General features: G+C 39.4%; 1 protein-coding gene across 1 annotated transcript in view; it reads left to right on the plus strand.

Annotated features, from left to right (window-relative positions):
* Nucleotides 1–18,031, plus strand: part of SLC7A11 (solute carrier family 7 member 11) — a 58,341-nt gene extending 40,310 nt beyond the window's left edge. The window contains exons 7-12 of the mRNA XM_057432237.1: nt 5,229–5,352; nt 6,531–6,634; nt 7,130–7,226; nt 10,179–10,328; nt 12,020–12,197; nt 17,272–18,031. Coding sequence (XP_057288220.1) covers nt 5,229–5,352; nt 6,531–6,634; nt 7,130–7,226; nt 10,179–10,328; nt 12,020–12,197; nt 17,272–17,339 — 721 coding nt within the window. The 3' untranslated portion in view covers nt 17,340–18,031. The remainder of the gene's footprint in view (nt 1–5,228; nt 5,353–6,530; nt 6,635–7,129; nt 7,227–10,178; nt 10,329–12,019; nt 12,198–17,271) is intronic.
* The last annotated feature ends 1,525 nt before the right edge of the window (nt 18,032–19,556 follow it).

Here is a 19,556-nt window from a genome sequence, read left to right on the forward strand (position 1 = left end):
GCTCTGCTGTATACAGCTTTAAAGCAAATTTCCTTCTTCTAGAGCCTGCCCCAGAGCTAGGGCACAGGGTTCAGTTAATCAGGATAATCCACTGGGTTTTGGATTTGACCTTTGGTGTTTCAGAATCATAGGTCTTCTGATAATCTGCTCTGAGACTGATCTACCTCCTACAGACATTTTTGAGAGAAAAAACAAAGCAGACCAAGGGATGGGGGAGGGCAGGAAGGAAGAAAGCAAGCAAGCCAGAGTGAGAACCTGGGAATAAGAACAACAATGCCAATAAATCAGCTGAGGAACGTTCCAGATGTCTACAGCTCATATCCCAGCTTAATGACAGCTTTTATAACAACAGTGATCTCTAAGAGCTGTGACCACTGTGGGCTGTTCTTTCTGTGAAACGACAAGCACACAGTCAAATATGCCCCACTGAGTTCACAAGGATGAAACATATTGTCACTGCATCCTTTGTTGTTTAGAGGCTGTGCCAAAATAATTTCCTTGCATCCACTTCAAAGACAGGTTTTACAAATATTTAGTCTGAGTTAACTGTCCTGGAAAAAGCTGTGTCAGTGGGACCCAGATGGGAAACGTAAGTAAGAAGGTCTAAACAAATCAATTAATTACTGGTAACATTAAGTGAGATAAGCCACATCTTTACTGTGATATGGAAATTGTGAAAGATACTTTGTTATAATTAAAATTAAAGAAAAAAAAAAAGGAGAGGGAGAAAAAGTCCTAATTACTTCACATGGTTTCCTGGCAGGGATTTGCTTGCTTTTTTGTGAGCATGGATCTGTATATGCTATATTTCTTTAGCTGAAAATTTACCACCAAAGGAATTTTAAGATTCTTTTCAAAAGTTCCCTTCTGTGATAATTTATTCACCATTTGCAATCTGTTAAACAGTTTTCAAAGGGAACTCCTTCCAGATTTGTCACTCTTAAAAAAATCCATTCATCCACTGCACTGCCCATAGGGCAAATGCTGGGCAGAAGAATTCACAAGTGCAAATTTATCCAAATAACCTGACACTGGAAAAAAAAAAAAACAACAAACAAATACAATACAGAAAGCAGCAAGAGAGACCTGGTAATTTAATATTACTAGGACCTCATTGCGAGGACAGAAGATGTATAGGCTTGGCTTAGTAAGTGCTGCATTCCAGAGCCTGACCTACATCTCTCACCCTTCCTAGCTAGTCACTCTGTGAGCTGTAACAATCCTGAAACCTGGAGAGCAAAGCAATATGTTTTGATATAAATTTACTTATATGGAATGCATGTTTTCCATGTAAAAAGCAGCATACGGCATAGCCCATTATACTGAAGGGATCAAATGGTTCTCACCATGTCAACAGGTGAAAAAATTACAATCTAGCCTATCTGCTAAAAGGAGGATTCAAAACTTGGCCACCTGCCATGACAGAATCAAAGTCAGAAATAGAGGCAAAAAGGGTAGAATTCATTACAGCACCTCTTGATTCCATGTATTTGTAAATGCTAATACAGGTCTCAGCAATGGCTGACTTCAAAAATGAGCAATTATTATTTGTTTATTGCAGCAAAAGTTCTCCTCATTAGATCACTGCTTCCCCCTTCCTCTGCCCCCCAGTATGTTCAAACCTCATGTTCTGGACAGAGCTGCCACTTGTGGGCTTGCAGCTCAGACACTATTAAATTACATGACTTTGCTTCATCTTCTTCTGATGGTGATTTTCCAGGGAAAAATGAAGAAAAAAAAAAAAAAAAAGGAAGGCTAGCTATTAAGCTGCACTGTCATTTATGCCACCACACACTCCATGAATGTTACTGCCGCAGTGAGCATTAAAAAGGGCTCCCTTCTCTGTTTCAATGCATTGGTTCTGTACCTCTGACATCTGCAGACACCCAGCAGCACGGCACTGGGATAATAGAGTGAAGAATCACGCACAGTCTGTATTTAGAAACCTTCTTGCTTTCTGTCACCTAGGAAGAGAAGAAAAGATTCCACAGTGCCTAATTACTTGGTTTCTTCCTGGTGTTTGACTTCACTGGTTTGGAATATAATTGCTTACAGTTCATAAAACGGGTCTTCTATGACCAGCTGACTTTAAAGGGTCAAACTGTGTTAAAAAGCATGTTAGGAAGGGCAGTAGCTTTTATTAACTTCTTGTCCTGGTTTCAGCTGGGATAGAGTTAATTTTCTTCCTAGTAGCTGGTGCAGTGCTGTGTTTTGGCTTTAGTCTGGGAACAGTGCTGGTAACACACCAATGGTTTAGTTGTTGCTCTGTAGCACTTAACCCTGATCAAGGACTTTTAGGTCTCATGCTCTGCCAGTGAGGAGGGGCACAGGAAGCCAGGAGGAAGCAGAGACAGGACACCTGACCCAAACTAGCCAAAAGGGTATTCCACACCACAGCACGTCATGCCCAGGATATAAACTGGGGGGAGTCACACAGAAGGGACTGATCATTGCTCAGGTGGGGCTGGATATGCATCAGTGGGTGTTGAGCAACTGTATTGTGCTTGGGTTTTATTCCTCTTTTCTTATTATTCATTATTATTATTATTAGCAGTAGTACTATTTGTATTATTATTATATTTTACTTTGGCTTATTTTGATTGTTAATCAATTTCAGTCCACAAATTTTACTTTTCTTTTTTTCCAGTTCTCCTACCCATCTCACCAGGAAGGAGTTAGCATGAGCAAGCAGCTACATGGTCCTTAGTTGCTGGCCAGGATTAAACCACACCACCTCTCAAATGCTTTCAATACCCTTTCCAGCAGGCTTTCCTAAAAACCAAATTAGCACAAATACATTCTAGGCTAAAACTTCAGACCTAGAAAGGTACCAGTTGCACAGAGTAATGCTGTTCTCCATAACATCTCCTGTCTAGCTGTGTGGCAGTTGTAAATTTACATTATATCAGAAACATGGCTTATGGGATGGCTTATAGGATACAGAAGTGAAAAGGTTAAATCTGCATCGATAGAGACAGTTTAATGGAGAATAGAAGTTAGGTATGATTTTTCCTGATTTGGAGAAAAGATTTGAAAGTTTAGGAGAATATCTAAAATACAAAAAAATTGGTACAGTGGTTCTCCAAGGAAAGGAGGTAATCTTTATTGGTAATAGCATTACAGGTTTTATTCCAGTACAAGCAGCTGTTAGGTAACAGTCAGAATAGAAAAATTTTGTTAAATTCAACAGTGTGGTTTCAGTCATTAAACAGTATTTGTGAAAATAGTACAAGTTTGATATCTTTGACTGGAAATATTTTTTTAAGGTTTTAGTAAGTGCTGATTTATCCAATAGCTTCATGGCTGAAGCTATGATGCACAAGATATAATTAAAATCTCTGTTCTGAGAGGCTTTAAAACCATGTATCCATACCTTGAATCACATGCCAAGTGGATTGAATTTAATTTACACCCAGGTCAAGTAATGAGCTTAACCAAACTAGTTGCAAAATATCTGGCAACTGACCTACAAAAACTTTTTCTGCAGATATATCAACATGCAGTTCTGCAATGTTGCTTGAGTCAGCAACTCTGTGGTTTTCCTAGAAATACAGCACTTGTGTTCTGGGCTGTTTGCTGTGGTCCTTGCTGTTGTCTTTTTCATCAACGAGCACATCCTACAAGCTGACTGGCTTCCCTCCTTCCAGCTTCTTCATCTAAGACTGTGTGAGGTAGCAATGGGTTAATGCAGAATCATTCTGTCTACCCAGATTTAGTGCTGCAATACGGTATGATCCTCTTACCTACCTGTGGGTCTGGGTTAGTGACAGTATTTGCCATCATGGTTTCATAGGCAAGGTGTGCGACAGCATTACTGTCCCGCTTTATTTATTTTAGTCTCCATTTAGCACTGCTTTTCAGCTCTGTACAGGCATAATTGGAATTTTGCTGAGAAATGACTGATAGCCAAGAGAATCCTTAAATTCAGACCTAGCTGTGTTTCTTTGAGAAAAATACCAGAAAATAACACATCTCTGGTTGGATTTCAAAACACTTTTTCCTTTGAGTTAATTGCAATAGTCCTTTAGGACTGTGCTTGCAGTCTCTTCTGGGACACCAGAATTCCTCATTCTGTCTCTCCTCCCACCTGATGGGGTGACCTTCACAATAAGGTTCTTTACATATGGCAACCTCTCCATCTCTTCAAAAGCTGTCTTAATGTAGATAGCCAGAGGGAACAAGCTGTGAAGCAGGAGCGATCAGCTCTCCTCAGAGGGAGTACACATGCAGTGTCTTTCCAACTGCATCTCTCAGCCTTGGAATTAAAGGACTGAACATTGGTTTCAGCTCTGAGTCTCTTCTTGGTACAATGCAGGTATCAATGATATCAAGCAATGATATCAAGGGAAAACAGACTAGTGTAAGCCTTGAAGCATCTGTTTTTTTTTTCCCCTAACTCAAACGTTTGCTGGCAGTGTGGCTTCGGACGAGTTCACTGTGTCTCTGTTCCTCTTTTTGAAAATAGAAATCTGCTTTTCTGCTTTGCTGACTGGGAGGATGTGCTCTATACAAGTTCAACATTCTTATTTATTATTGTTTTTTAGCTAAAATGTTAGGTTTGTGCTCTTCGGTAATGTTTCTGGTGTACTAACAGTACAAATTTATGCTTTTCCTATTTCTGTGTCATATTCTGCCCTCATGTATCCATAAAAAGTATAGAGATATCTGGGATTATGATAAGGTGTGCAAGGGTGGAATTGCACAGAAGAGGAAAGAGCAGAATTCCAAATGTTAGACGTTTTGGCATCCAGGGCAGGGTGTTGAACCACCTCCAGCTGGGCACTCAGTGGTAGTAGGTTTTTGTAGATGTTATTGTGATTGCTCTCCTGATAGAGAGCTGGATCACCTGTGTCTGTCATCTGCTTTATTGTTGGTTCAAGCACTGATGCCTGATGCCTTCCCATTGGGCTCAGCTTGAAAGTCTATATGGGTAGGCAGTTCAAATCGGCAATACTTCTTGCATGGGAAGTATGGGGACCACAACCTCTTGGTGTCCCCAAAGGACTCCTTCCTCAAATGGTTTCTCACCTCTTCATTATAAACCTATTTGCTCTATATAGATGGTTTTGTTTAGATGTTATGTTTTTACTGGTACTTTTCAATTATGGTATTTCAGGATCACCAAATGTGCATTCACCATCATTAGTGGCTTCTTCTCATGTTATTTGTTTCATGTTCAGGGAATAGCAACAAGATTGCAAAATAATGAGCTACCTTGTGTATTTCAGAAACATACCCCTCGCAATATGCATTTCAATGATTATCGTCACAGTTGGCTATGTGTTAACAAACGTGGCTTATTTCACTACAATCAGTGCTGGGGAATTGCTCCTTTCAAAAGCTGTAGCAGTGGTAAGTTACAGAAGAAAAATACAAAGCTATATCCCTGCTGCAGTTGTGTTTGTTGATGTATTCTTATTTCTTGGGGAAAAAAAAATCGGGGGGACACATACAATCAGGCTTTTCTGTGGCTCCTCTTTTACACCGTATAATAGCATCCTGGTGAAATTACTCTGATTTTTGGTTGAGTGGGATTGCACTTAAGGCCATAGTTAGCATTCATAGTAATGTTAGACCATATTTATTTACCTGATAAAACAAAGTCAATAGGACTTAAATTTTGTCGTCAAGTGAATGCTTGAATAATTCTGTGCTAAACTGTAGGCCAAACTAATGGGAAGCAGGAAACACAGATACCTGTGGAAGTGGGAGTTCTGAACTGTTTTTTGTAGCAAGAAGCTGTCTTGCTTCTTGTAAGTCTCTGCAACTGTGCATCTGGAGTACTTAGGAAGGGGGTTGCTGTGAACACTGAAGTTCATTTGGGAAGGAGTTGCAAAACAACCTGGCTTGGCACTATTGCTTTGATTGTTCTTGCTGAATTGTGGTGATGACACTGATTTTCATATTTACAGTATCTGACTCACAATGAGGAAATAAAAATTTCCATTTACTTTCCAGTAGTGGTACTGTCTGTGGCTATTTCAATCGACGTGGCATTTAAAATGACCAAATTCTGTAGCTCATGAGAGATTTAGAAAGAAAACATTTTGCAAACCTGAAGAAATTTGTGCATGTCTCCTGTGGTGCCTCAAACTCCAATTAAGGCTCTTCTGGTAATCTAGAACAAAAAAAAACCAACCATGAATGGATGGACAGTACCACTTGGTAGTATCACCTGAGTGAAGACTGTAGGACAAAATTATTAGGTAAGCAGATCAGGCCATGATCCATTCAGATTAGGTCTTCGTTTTTTTGAGTCATAATGGTCTAAACTGACAAAAAAAAGGACCACCACAGCATTGTCTCAACTGACTATTTTCTACACACAGTCAGGAGTAAGGGTGGGAGACCTCATCCACAGTAGTGTTCGCAACATAAAATAAGAGGTAACAAAGGCACAGTGCAACTTCCAGTGAGGGATATAGAAAAGGTGTATGACTAGAACTTATCATACTTATTAGTGATTAGCTAATAGATAAAAATTACTCTCATGTTTTAGGAAAAATCACTGTGTTTCTCTCCTCTAACAGACCTTTGCTGAACGACTGATGGGAAACTTTTCTTTAGCTGTACCAGTATTTGTTGCTCTCTCCTGCTTTGGATCTATGAATGGTGGCATTTTTGCAGTCTCCAGGTAAGCATTAGCTAATATTACTGGAGGTAAAGGGCACAGGATATACACTTGAAGCAAGGAAGTAAGAGGATAGGACAGTAGGATTCATTTCTTTAGTAGGAAGTGAAAAATGACTACAGTGGTTACCAGATGTGGGTCTATTTCTCATCTTTGTTCCTGCTGAGTTTGACTCTTATAGTTAAAACCCTTTGAAATGTTTGGAAGTAGATCCCTCTGAGCATAGCACTTAATGGCTGCTTTGTTTCGTGTGAAGGAGGGAAATCGGAGGAAAAATGTTAACTAATTCCAAACACTGATCATAGCGTAAAGTAAGGAGGGGACACCTTCAGAAATGACTTTGATTTCTGCTTATAGGCTTCTCCTGCTAGTCTTTTCATTCAGAATGCCTCAAACAAGCCTAAGAAGTGCTGCTGTGTTCTGTGACTTTCATGAGCTGCTTTGCCTAGTCGCAGTAATGAGCACATTTAAAGTCTGTCCACATTTGTTTCCCACCAGGATGTTCTTCGTTGCATCCCGTGAGGGTCACCTTCCGGAAATTCTCTCCATGATTCATGTCCGCAAGCACACTCCTCTGCCAGCTGTCATTGTTTTGGTAAATCATACAAACAAATGTTCCTGCACAAGAATTCATATTACAGCCTTGCTCTGGAGGATTCAAACAGAATTTGGGCACTGCTTGAGTCTCATTTATTAATGTGTACGTGGGCTTTGGGCAGGGCAGAGGACAGTAAAGAGAGGAATGAGGTTTGGGAGTTGTTCTTATTCTATCATCTCCTTCTTGCAATCTTGTTGGTAGCACTTGTCTGCTTATCTCCACAACCTCATTCATGTCTTATTGTGCTTTGTTTCTAAGGACCTGCTAGTGATGTGCTAGTCCCCTTTCAGAGGAACAAATTCCACTTAAACAAACAAACAAAAAAGGGATTCAATTTAACTGAAAATGCAGCTAAACACCAGCATCTGGGAGCACCCTAAAGGCTCATTACATTACCTTATAGTGAAAAGTGTAAACAATTATGCGCTAAGATAATGGAAGGGGAACCCTCAGCAGTGCAGTGTAGCAGTGATTAAAAAAATGAGAGGAGTGTGCCTGGGCAATAGTCTGTGAATTGTCTAAGGAAAAACACCAGCATTATAGTGGAAATCCTATTACTGAGTTCTAAAATAGCAGCAGAACTAAATGTTGGCCATGTGTTTGCATTGCAGACTAATTTGTATGGTAAAATGTTAGGACAAAATGTCAAAATACTGACCTCAAACCTCAGTTTGCAAAGTGCTTTGAAGATTTTCACTTAACTTGCAGTCTTTGTAACCATGGGTGTTTAGCCCTTCTTTTGGGACTAATGACTGTAATGTATCTGGACAGAAACTCTGCATCTGTGAGGAGATCTAGCCATGGCAGAAGACACATGTGCCCTTGTGAGTCTGTGGTAGTAAGATCAGATGCTTATACTGGAATTTAAATCAGTTTTTGAGCTACATGCTTATAAGCTTGCTTCCGAAGTGCCAGCTAAAGTGTTGAATTTTACATTTGCACGTACAACTGAAGGCTTCCACATTTTGAATATTAGGCAATGTGATTATGGTGAAAAGTTTTATGGAATTCATTTTACATAAGCATTTACTTTGCATCTTATTGCTTTGGGGGAGTAGCAATATCTTTCACGTAAAGGCATTGTTTTCTGGAGAATGAAATACTTAATTTTTTTTTTCTGAAATACATTTTCTGCTATTGCATCTGGTTCTGTTACACCTATGCATTGATTTCCTTTGAAAAAGTCATATTCCCATATTAAGATGTCTTTCCTTCAGAGATAATAATTTTTTTTTCTTGCCTTATTGCAAATAGAGTAGTAGCAGAACATATTCTGCATCAATAGTCTGCATTTTAACATTTTCCTGGTTTATTTCTTCTACCAAGGTCTCCACACTGTAAGAAAAGAAAACTCTTGAGGATAAACAGAAAATGAGCATGTTCAGTGTTTGAGGCTTGCTAAATAAAAAACCCATTCTTAGTAATTAAGAGATCCGTTCATGTATGTATGTTCTGGTATTTGATAGATGTGTGTGAAACAGCTCCAAGAAATCATGCAATCACAGTTATTTTTTATTTCTTGATATCTCTTCTTCATTGTCTGTGGCCTTTTCTAGCTTTATTGTGCCTATAACTGAGGTTTTAAACTTTTGGGGGTTGAGTCTATATAGAAGAAATCTTGCCCGATATAATGCAGTGGTAAAATTTCCTTTGACCTTTACAGAGGAGTTTGCTTAATATCAACATAAAGGACCAAGAACTTTGTAAGTCATTAGAGGCTGGAATCCAGAGACCCACATTTGAAATATTGATCCTTTTGGTCCAAAATCCTTGCTGTCTTCACTGCTTAAAAGGCAGAGAGAGAGAGACAAAGAGACTGTGAATCTAGATAATTAATAAAAGTTAGTTTTCCTTACATTAAGATTTAGCCCAGTGTTTTACTGCATCTGCAGTTGATTTCACCTGTTGCCTCATTACATACCTGGAGAGGCTGTGGCTGCCGGGATCATCCCTCTTGCTGAATAATAAGGGCTGTGTTGGATTTGATTCATTCCTTCATCCCCAAATCCGAGGACTGTGTTGTTGTGGGCATAGGCTGTCTCATGGGAAGTGCAGATTACCCTCCAGAGTTAATCCAAGATACAAAAATTACGCTTTTTTCAAGACATTACCCTAAAATAGATCCCTGTAGCCTATGCTAATAATCTAACCCAAGGCACAGCACTAGTTTATATGTGAGCTTTTACCTGCCTCACAGAGACCTTGTCTCTCAGAACAGCTCTATAATGAGGAAATGCATTTATTCTAGTGTCCCCTCTCTTTCTTGTTCTTCAGTAGTTGCCTGAGTGACAACTTAATGCTTTTCCCTGCTTAGAAATGTTTGCATTTCTGATGTGTAGTCAGTCCACCCTCCAGGCTTGAAAGGCACAGTGAAAGTACAAGCTGGTGGCAAACCAGTGTGCCCAGCTGTCATCCTGTAGTGTGTAGCTATCACTTACCGTGCCCTCTTTGCAGATTTCCCGTTACACCTTGCAGGACTTTAAGACTTTGTCCTTCCACAAGACACCTGGAAACCTCTGCTTTCATTTAATCAGATGTGACCAAGACTCATCTCCTCTTGTCATCTGTGTCAGTGGCGGGCAAGTAAAACAGTGGGCTAATATATTTGTCAGGTCCCACAAGAACAGTGCTTAGGATGCTCAAGCATTTTGGTGATGCAGTGGGCTGTGTGCCTGCATGTGTTTTTCTGGGACACAATGGACAGACATGTATTGGTCACAGATATGTGGCCACATGAGACAGATATATTTATCAGATGTGATCTCAGGGGACAGCTGGATTGATTACACACCTGATTGTATGACAAAGGAAGGCCCCACATCTGTGGCCCTCAGGTGTCTCTGCACAAGGCTGTGCTACTTGTCCCTGTGGAAAAAATTGACGTCGTGGCTGTAAAATAATAGAGAACAATACACTAACCCCCTCTTATGCTCTGAATTTCTTTTGCAGCATCCTCTCACAATGATAATGTTATTCACCGGTGATCTCTACAGCCTCCTGAATTTCCTCAGTTTTGCCAGGTGGCTTTTTATTGGACTGGTAGTTGCTGGGTTGATTTATCTCAGATATAAACGTCCTGATATGCCTCGTCCTTTCAAGGTAACCTCTACTCTCTACTGTTTTACATGAATCCTTCTCCCTCTTATCCATTGTGTGGCCAGACAGTAAAGGAGAATTTTATGATGTAGAAAGCTAAGCTCTTTTTTTGAGAAAAGTAGAGTCAATAGAAAATAGTCTTTTGCACTGAAAGGTCTCTGAGTGTTTTCCTGCAAGCTCCCCAGTGCTTCTTCAGCTATGTTCACTTCTGAAAGATAATTCTTGTCTATTGCGTGGTGCTTCGGTGGCAGCAACTGAAGCTGCTGTTCCAAAGGGAATTGCTTAGTTTTGCCTATCTCCTGCACTGAGTCAGTGTGATTCAGGCTGTTTGAAAATGCCTCTAGTCCTGTGTAGTCCATAGCATTCAAACTGCAAATCTTGGGGTTACATGTGCCACCTTGATTTTCAGCCAGTTCTCTAATCTCTTCTTTGATAAAGGCCTGAATAATTTTGCCACCAGAATTCATGTTAAGCATAAGCATTAATAGTAAACATTTATTTCATTGCCTATCCAATATGCCAATTTGATGCACAAATGAGTTGTTAATGCTATTAATATGATGTCTGGGACTTGCAATGGATTTGCAAACACAGTTATTGTGAACCCTGGAAGTGCTAATAGTCTGGCCCATTGAACAGTAGCTGTTTTAGCTTTGGTTCTGCCATTTTTCTTGCTTATTTGAAGTAACATCTTACAAAGTAAGTTGTCCTGTATGTATTTGGAAAGATAATGTCTATCATGAAAAAAATGGAGGAATCTATCCCTGTTTATGTATTGTCAAGATGCTTGTTTTGTGAAGAACTAGGAATCTGCAGTGTTGCATTCCTGTATGTATATCTGTAAATAAGGTCAAAAGCACTAGCTGTTTTACTTTGATTAAAAATAAAAAAAAAAGGTTTTGACAGTCCACAAAAGAGGAACAGTAATGCTTCAAGGCATGAAATGAGGAGAGTACTCTCCAAGGAATTCTCCAGCTCTCCATTATACCAAACATCTCAGCCATGCCTCCAGGTGTTTCCTTCAGAGAGGTGCTACCATAGTGATTGTAGTGATGTTCTTGAAAATTGAAAGAATTAATCTGATATTTTTATTTTTTTCTACTTTCAACACTGGCAATACTACCAGTCATACAGTCAGAAAGTGCTTTTTTCAGTAGCTACCACTTGCATAATGTTATCAAAAATCTTTATCACTGGTCAAATTAGTGTCTAATTTGCTCTCTTCTTTCTAGATTTTAATTTTTACCTTAGGAAGAAAATCAATATGTTCTTAATAGTTTTAAAAGGTGACTTGAGCTCCTGGTTGTGTTTTAAAGTGTTTTCTAATAGGTAATTATCAAAGAGGATATCTTTACTGAGGTTAGACCTGCTTACTTATCTACTGGGGGATTAGAGAAAGGACTTTTGCAAAGTAACTTATTTACAGCCCTTACATTTTCGAGGGTGTAAAACACTGCAGTGTTTTAGTGTGTAATTAAAAGACTTCTGTGGTACTTACTGCATAACACTCAGCATAGCTTGGTTTCTTCAGTCACTGACATTTTGTGTCCATGTTCTGGATGCCTGTATTTCTCCAGAACTATCCTGTACTGCTGGGTTTTATCCAATTTACATTTAATGGAACATTAAATGCCACAGTCATTCAGTAGCAAGGTCAATGTAAAGTAATGGTTCTTTGTGTGGTTATGTTTCAGGTACCTCTATTTATTCCAGCGTTGTTTTCCTTCACCTGCCTCTTCATGGTTGCACTGTCACTTTACTCTGATCCAGTGAATACAGGGATTGGATTTGCAATAACCCTGACTGGAGTTCCTGCCTACTACTTCTTTATTGTATGGGACAATAAGCCAAAGTGGTTCAAAAACCTCCTAGGTAAGCCCCGGTGGACTCCTCTTCTTCATACTGCCTCCAGGAATTTCTCAGGGCTCCCTGTGTTGTGAAATACTTCCCGATCAACCCTCTCAGCTGCTCTTAGCAGTGGTGAAAATGCAAGTTTCTTTTTGGCGCATGCTGTAGCATTGCACTGCTGGTTACAATCAGTGTTCACTAACTAATGAGATACATCTACAGCAAGACTATTCTTCACCTGGTGATTGACTTTAAAAGACTAGATGCCTCTCCCTCTGTCCTATTCTTCTCTCGCTCTCTTACAAACATCCAATTCTTTTTAAATCACTCATCTCCATCCCCTGGTTGTTGGCCTATGCTAGTAGAGACAGTATTACACTCTCAGGAGAATCAGTTTGGAAACTTAAAAATCACAGTTGGGAGTGACAGGATAGGCTTGGTGTGCGCTACTGAGACGAAGCACCTGTGGAGTATTTGGAATGGGACAGGTGCAGGCGGGCTTGCTATGAGGACACTGTCCTTAGCAGTGGGTCCTGACAAAATAATAACAAAAGATACTACTGGGTTTGATACACCTCTGTGGAAAATTGTTTCTGTGCTTAATGAAAAACAGCTTTTGTGTAGCTTGGCTGTAGTATTTCACATCTGAATCACCCTAAGAATAATCCTTGTACCATTTCTGAATGTTTTTGAAAGCATTTGTAGCAGTTCTGCTGTATTAGAGAAAAGTTATTTGGAGCATTTACATTAGAAAGAAGTCAATATCATTTATTACAGTTCCCTGTTATTCTGGTTTTTGTTGCTCAGTATGATAGGTTTTCAAAGTAGAGGTAATTTTCAAAACATGAAACAAGAATATAGACAAAATATTTCAGAAATGTTGGATAATTTATTAAACCAAACTGAAAGAAAATCTCTTTTGATGCAAAAGAAAAACTCAAGCCATGAAAGTTTTCAACTAAAAATTGTTTCTTGTATAGGTGCCAGATCAGAAATGCATATTGTCTTCTGTGCTTCTGTCTTAAAGGATGATTTAAAATGAGCTGCTCAGAATAAAAGAATGGGTTTTTTATATGTATGTTATCATACTATAACCTTTTGTATGTATTTTCTGTCTATAACTATAGGCTGCATAGTTATGTGCTATCTATCTATTGCAGGATCTATGAATTTTCCTCTGAAGTCATGCTGGGAACTCCATAGACAATAGGGCAGAAAGTATTTACAGAAAAAGATGTTATCTTAAGGCTAGCACAATCTGGTCATCTTAATTTTTTTATCCATAGGGTTATAAAATTCTTCCAATGTCCTGGGAATGGGTGGAAAGCTCCAGTGCAAAGGAAAACAGTTATATGCAAAAGGACATTGCATTAAATAGTTGGGATTTTGTCTGTTTATAATTTCTCAGCCCTGACATTTAGGAAATTTTCCCTTATCAAACCCAGGAGATTTCTGGCATTTTCTGTGAAGTCTGAGAGGTTTTGAATCGTTGCTTGAATCTCTGGCCACAGGATGCCAGTGTTGAACTACATTACATGGGTGATGGAAAAAATATTCTCTTTAAGGTAGACTGGGTAGATGTGAAGCTTTTTCTGCCAGCTGTGACGCAGAAGGTGAATCTTCTAGCTTTTCAGATAACACAAAATTCCCCTCCTAGAAAGAAGGCCTGTTGCCTGTGTAATACGTATGAAGGGACACAGTTTACTGGCTCAGAGGGGAAAGCAGTGGATGCCAGTCAGTGGGTGAAACAGCTTGTTTGCTTTGCAATTATTATTCCCAAAATAACAACAGTAATGACTGAAAACTGATGCTGACAATTTTGAGGTGGTGCAGAACAGATATTTACTTGTTAAATATAAAGATTTTTTTTTATTTCCTCAGAAGAAACAATAAACCTTCTGTGTGGTGTCATTAAACTGGCATTATTTTGTGAGTGTTAAGGGAGCTCCATTGTATAGCCTGAGAGCATTTTTCAAAGGCATTGAGTGAGGATAAATTCACTTAAGGTACTCCTGTGAGATATAGAAAAGCCATTGGGCAGCTGCAAGCTTAATATTCTAACCTTGAAACAATATGCATTAGGTGTATATAAGCATGAAAGAGTAAGGCCAGACATGAGGTAAAGGACAGCAGGAAAGAGTGGGATTGTAATTTAAGAGGTAGATTTTTGTCAGATGAACTGGGTAACTTTCTTTAAGAAGATAACTGATTTTTCTAGACAAAGGAGAATGTGATAGATCCAATCTACTTAGATTTCAACAAAGCATTTTGTGTAGTACCATGAGGAGATTCAAAGCCTGTTTGTCTGAACATGACGCTGTGCTAACAAGACTATTCCCAAATTGCTTCATCTGTGCAGCTCAGTGCATGAACAGAGCACTATGGGGCTCTCTACCCATCTGCAAAGTCGCCTTGTAGGGAACTTGATTAGTTCAGCTACCCAGATATGGGTACAAGAAATGACTGCTGCTCATAAACCTCACGTGGAACATGTGCTATTTAAGTAAAGGACAACGCTGGTGCAAGGACGCATGGGTACAGACCAGCCCCACATAAGATTACATGGGATATTCAGAAGAGGTTTTACTAGGATCAGAGGAAAGGGATGTTGGACAGCCAGAATGAGTAGTGGGATAAAAGACCCAGCCTGAAGATGAGTATATTTGTGAAAGGGGTTTCAGGCTGGTTACAGTAGCCCTCAAATGGATTACCCACAAAATCCTCTCCCAGGCTGAACATCTTTCATTTTGACTGCCCTTAATGGCAGTTATGTTGCCCATTCCCCTTACCAAATTACTGTATTGAACAAAAGGTAACATCACAGTTTGTGGGCTTAATAGGGTTTGGGTGGTATTTTGCAGTGAGAATAACATTTTGTTCTGTCCTCTTCCAAAAAAAAAATCACTGTAGCACCAGATGTGCTGGGACAAATAATTTCCAGCTAGTACAGGCTTCATTTGACCTCCACTTTCTCGCTTTTTGTAGAACTAATGCAAAAATGAAAAGAAAGTCAAGCTTAGCAAATCCTACAAAGCAGATCAGTGTGTAAAAGGATGAAGCACCAGCATGAGAATGATTCTATTTGGTCTTTCTCCTTTGAAAACCCAACCTTAGACTTATATTTAAAACATCTATTTCTTTACAGTGGATTGAATTGCAAGGAGCTTAAAAGTTGAATCCTGCTTTCTTCATAGCTTGAGCCCATACTGGAAAAGAGATCTGTTTATGCAACAAAATGTCTCTTTCAGGGTTATTTACAAACGCCAAGAGATGACACTTGCTCCCTCAGGACATAGTGTTATAAGCTTGGTTTGCTTATATTTGTCAAGTTTATTATGTTGGGTTCTACAGGAAATCATCTCAGGGTTTTGCTGTTGCAGATTTCATGTCTAGCTTATGCAGATGCAGTAAATTACTGCTTTCTTTCCCCACCCAAGTTTTATGGGGTGCTTATGCAGATACCAGGTCTATTTTTTTTCTAGAGGCTGTCCTCTGGGACCCATTTACTGTGAATTCTCTTCTTGAAAGGGAAAATTAAGGTTTACAGGTCGGGGAGATGGGAAGTTGTAGTTACTGTTATGGTATGTTAAGTTGTCTTGTTACAAATGTGAAACTAGTCCCTTAAACCTATGTACTGCTCAAAGCACACGATATAGATACACTGACTGGGTACAGATCAGAACATTTTTTTGGGTGAAATACTCCTTATACTGTCTTATCCTGAGTATGTTGCAACCTAATGAAACACCAAACAAGCACTGCAGCCCCCCACAAGTTGTCTGATTGCTGCTCCATGGCTTAATCCCAGCACAGAGCAAAGCTTCTGTGCATCAGTGGAAGAATGGCAGCCACCTCCCGCTACAGCAAGGGCAAGGTCTTGCTGCAGTTGGCTCTGTCCATTTTGTCAAACAGGATTTTAAAATCCCAGACAGCTCTTGAGATGCCCAGGCTTCTCCTCTGCTGCCGTGCCCTTTTCCAAGAGCTGTTACAGCACAGCTCAGCTTGATGGAAAGTCTGTTTTTCTTCTTCCCTTGCTCAGGCTCAAACCTGGCAGGGGTGGGATGGCTGGGTGGAAGCCCTGCTGGACTCCTGCAGCTGGCTTTCCTCCTGCCCTTCACCCCGGCCATGCTCAGCCCAGCTCCAAAGTCCCCGCTGTAGGTAGGGGAGGGAGATGGGAGGAAAATGCAGTCCCTGTTGACTCTCAGCCTCCCTGACCCCATCAGTTTATAGTTTAAGGGCAACCTGGCTTTGCACTGAACTGGTGACCTTCAGAGAGAAGAGCAAAAGGTGGTAGAGTATGCCTTAGACAGGAGATCAGGAAAGTAGTTTCAGTTCATATGTTCTGTGAGTTGCACTGTGTTATCCTCCTTGCTTTACACTGATGACGAGCTAGACAAGGAATATCAGAACTTTGTCTTACAATAATTCCTGCTTGTTTAAAATGAGTTACTAAGATAAAAGTGGTAAGTGAAAGCAGTGGTAAGACAATGCTGGTTTACTATTCTGTAGATAAATTAACTGTGCCATTTATGAATCAGTGCCCTAAAAACCCTCCACCAAAACCACCAGAAGGAAATAAATGTTCACAGCGACAAAAAGACAGTGTGAAGTGGCTTTGGATGTGTGACATTGTTAGGCCTGGGAAGCTTTGTAATCAGTGTTTTCTGCATTATTTTTCTTTCTTTCTTCCTTTTTTTTTCTGAGGCAGATTTTGGTACACCTGAATTAACTTGTTTGAACTCTTCCAGACTTTTATTTCAACACTGCAACTTTGTTAAAGCTAAGCAGTTGTGCAGACTAGTTAGGCTTTAAGAAAGGTTTTGAATACATGAAGACCTTTTTTGAACAAGTTTATGCATCTATACTCTTCCATTATTATAGTACATGTGTAGGCTTGGACCAGAGGCAAAAAACCCCCATAGTTAAAGAGAAGAAAAAATCAAACCAGACTTTTAAATGATATATGCACTTGGTATATGTAACAACTGTGAACCACATGTGCAAGCAGGCTATAGAGCAGCTAAGATAATTTTCCTGTCTGCTTCTGCCTTCTCCATCCCCACCCCAATTTCCCATGTGTATGCTTTTATCTTTGCAGACAAGCTAACTGTGACATTGCAAATCCTCTTGGAAGTTGTCCCATCAGAGGAAGACCAGAAATCATGATCTTCATGTACAGCTTTTGACTTGGTGTTTCATTTCTACCTGAGGAAGAGGGTAGGGGGATTTATCCCCTCACCTTATCTTCTTCTGCAAACTGGAGGGACAAGACACAGCTGAGATGGATACCTAGCGAGTCAATTACCAGGCCTATATTTTATGATGTTGCAAATTTTTGTTTTAATATGATTGGTTTATGTGTAGAAAGCAAGAACTTGTGCTACGAGGGAGCTAATCTCTTCACTATTTCTTTTGTTACAGTGTCATATTTTAACAAACCTTAGGTTCTTCAGACTAGGATTTTGAGATGCATTGTCACTGAAAATAGGTTTAAGTAATGTGTAAGTAGTAGTCGTGTACTGTGAAGAATGTATCCGGCTTGCTGTCCCTGAAGAGCCTGACTCTCCTCAGAGAAAGGATGAGATAAAGCTGCTGAGTTTCACTTACTAGTGTTCTTCCCATCACTCCACTTGGTAGCCCGATTTGGCAACTTCTGGCTCACTCGGAGCACCAGCACGCTGATGCAGAAGCACAACTGTTTCCACACCTTTGTGGTGACAAGGTTTCTTCATTCCAGGGTTGTTCTGCTATACCTGATAGGAACATCTGAGAATTAGTATTCCTGACAGTGAAGCAGGAAGATTTTAGCCTGGGGACTGATTTTATACATGTTAAAGTTACTACCAGTCTGGAATTGGTGACTGGTTTAGCCAAGGTTTCTCTGTGTACGTATGTATAGGAAATACAGAAAATGAGTAATCACCTCCAAATGAGTGAAAACATTTAGATGCAGCCTCCGTTGCTATATGAGTATTTTCTGTCGGGAAGCTTGTGGACCTTCAGTTATCAGTCAGGCAAAACTGATTTTAAAGTTTTATATCATTGTCAGTGGGCAGAAATAAGTAATAGTTACTACTAAGAATACTGTATAGACAAGGCAATAAATGAAATACCTTTTTATGAATAAGGTATAGGCAAGCTACAACAGATCTGTTGATTTGAGTAGGATATTTGCCTAATCTGTGGGCTTGAGATTCGAGCACACTCCAATTAACTGGGCTCTGAAACACCAAGGAAAAGGTGCTCTGCCAATGTCTTCTTTGCAGTTTTATCTCAGCAGAAACAGAGAAAGGCCATGAAAACTGATAAACTCAAATGAAATTCATCTTCAGAATGATGTTCAAGCTGAAATTTGGCTCAAATGTGAGCTCATTTTACTCTTTTTTAAAAACAGTTGTAGATGAAAAGATTTATAATGCTTAGAAATTCAGTTTTATATTGTTAGTCAGACTACTCAACCTTAAGATTAAGGTTTGTTATCACTCTATCAAGAATATAATGCTTAAATATTTAATGCACTACTTTTTGAGCTGTATGCTGTCAGTAAGTCATATGTTTCAAGGAAAATTTTATGGAACTAAGCAACATTAAACTTCCTAAATTGGGAGAAAAGTACGACTAGTAGCCATACCACTACAGTAGAGGGAGACTGTGTATTGTATATATGTTGTATATATCCAAAATATCAACTGTTTTAAGGGTGTACAGGAAAATGCCTTAAATTTATACATGTTTTTCTTTCTTGTATTTCTATGGTGGAATTTCATAGAAGTAGAGAAATGTGAGTAATTAATTCTGTAGAAAAGTGGTAATTTAAGACACAGAAAACATCTTGCAAACACTTTTTTCTTAAAATGTTTTCTGTTTACAGTAACTTAAAATGTTATTTGAAACTTTTTTAAGCAAACATTTTGAGAGAGATTTTTATATTGGCAGTGCATGTGTTTCATTAGTATTTATGTTTGGGTAAAATACTACTTTTGATGCCACCTTCTGCCATCCAAGTTCTCCAGAGTTTAGCCTGTGTCATCGTGGAGCATCTTCAAAGTATACAGACTGCACTTCTCTCTGATAAAAATAAACTACATGATGCCCTCCAGGACTGCAACTAACACACTCCTCTGCTGATGGATGCTGAGTGCACAGGATCCCACCAGAGCTAGTCCAAAGCGAAAACACCTGAACACTGCTACTGTGGGTGCCAGGTTTTCAGTACCAACTGTATAATTCCAAGTATTCATTCCTGTTGTGCCACATTACTTGAAAACTTAAATGGAGGCAATGTTAACTTATGGAAATAAATGGGCTCTGTAGATATAACTGGGTGTTGCTTTATTTTCCTGTCGTGGACATTAAAGTTTAGAAATGCTTCTGAAACCTGAT

This window comes from Pezoporus wallicus, unplaced genomic scaffold, assembly GCF_028554395.1.
Source record: "Pezoporus wallicus isolate ANWC-B61680 ecotype Strahan unplaced genomic scaffold, APGP_CSIRO_Pwel_v1 contig_6872, whole genome shotgun sequence".
NCBI classification, from domain to species: domain Eukaryota; kingdom Metazoa; phylum Chordata; class Aves; order Psittaciformes; family Psittacidae; genus Pezoporus; species Pezoporus wallicus.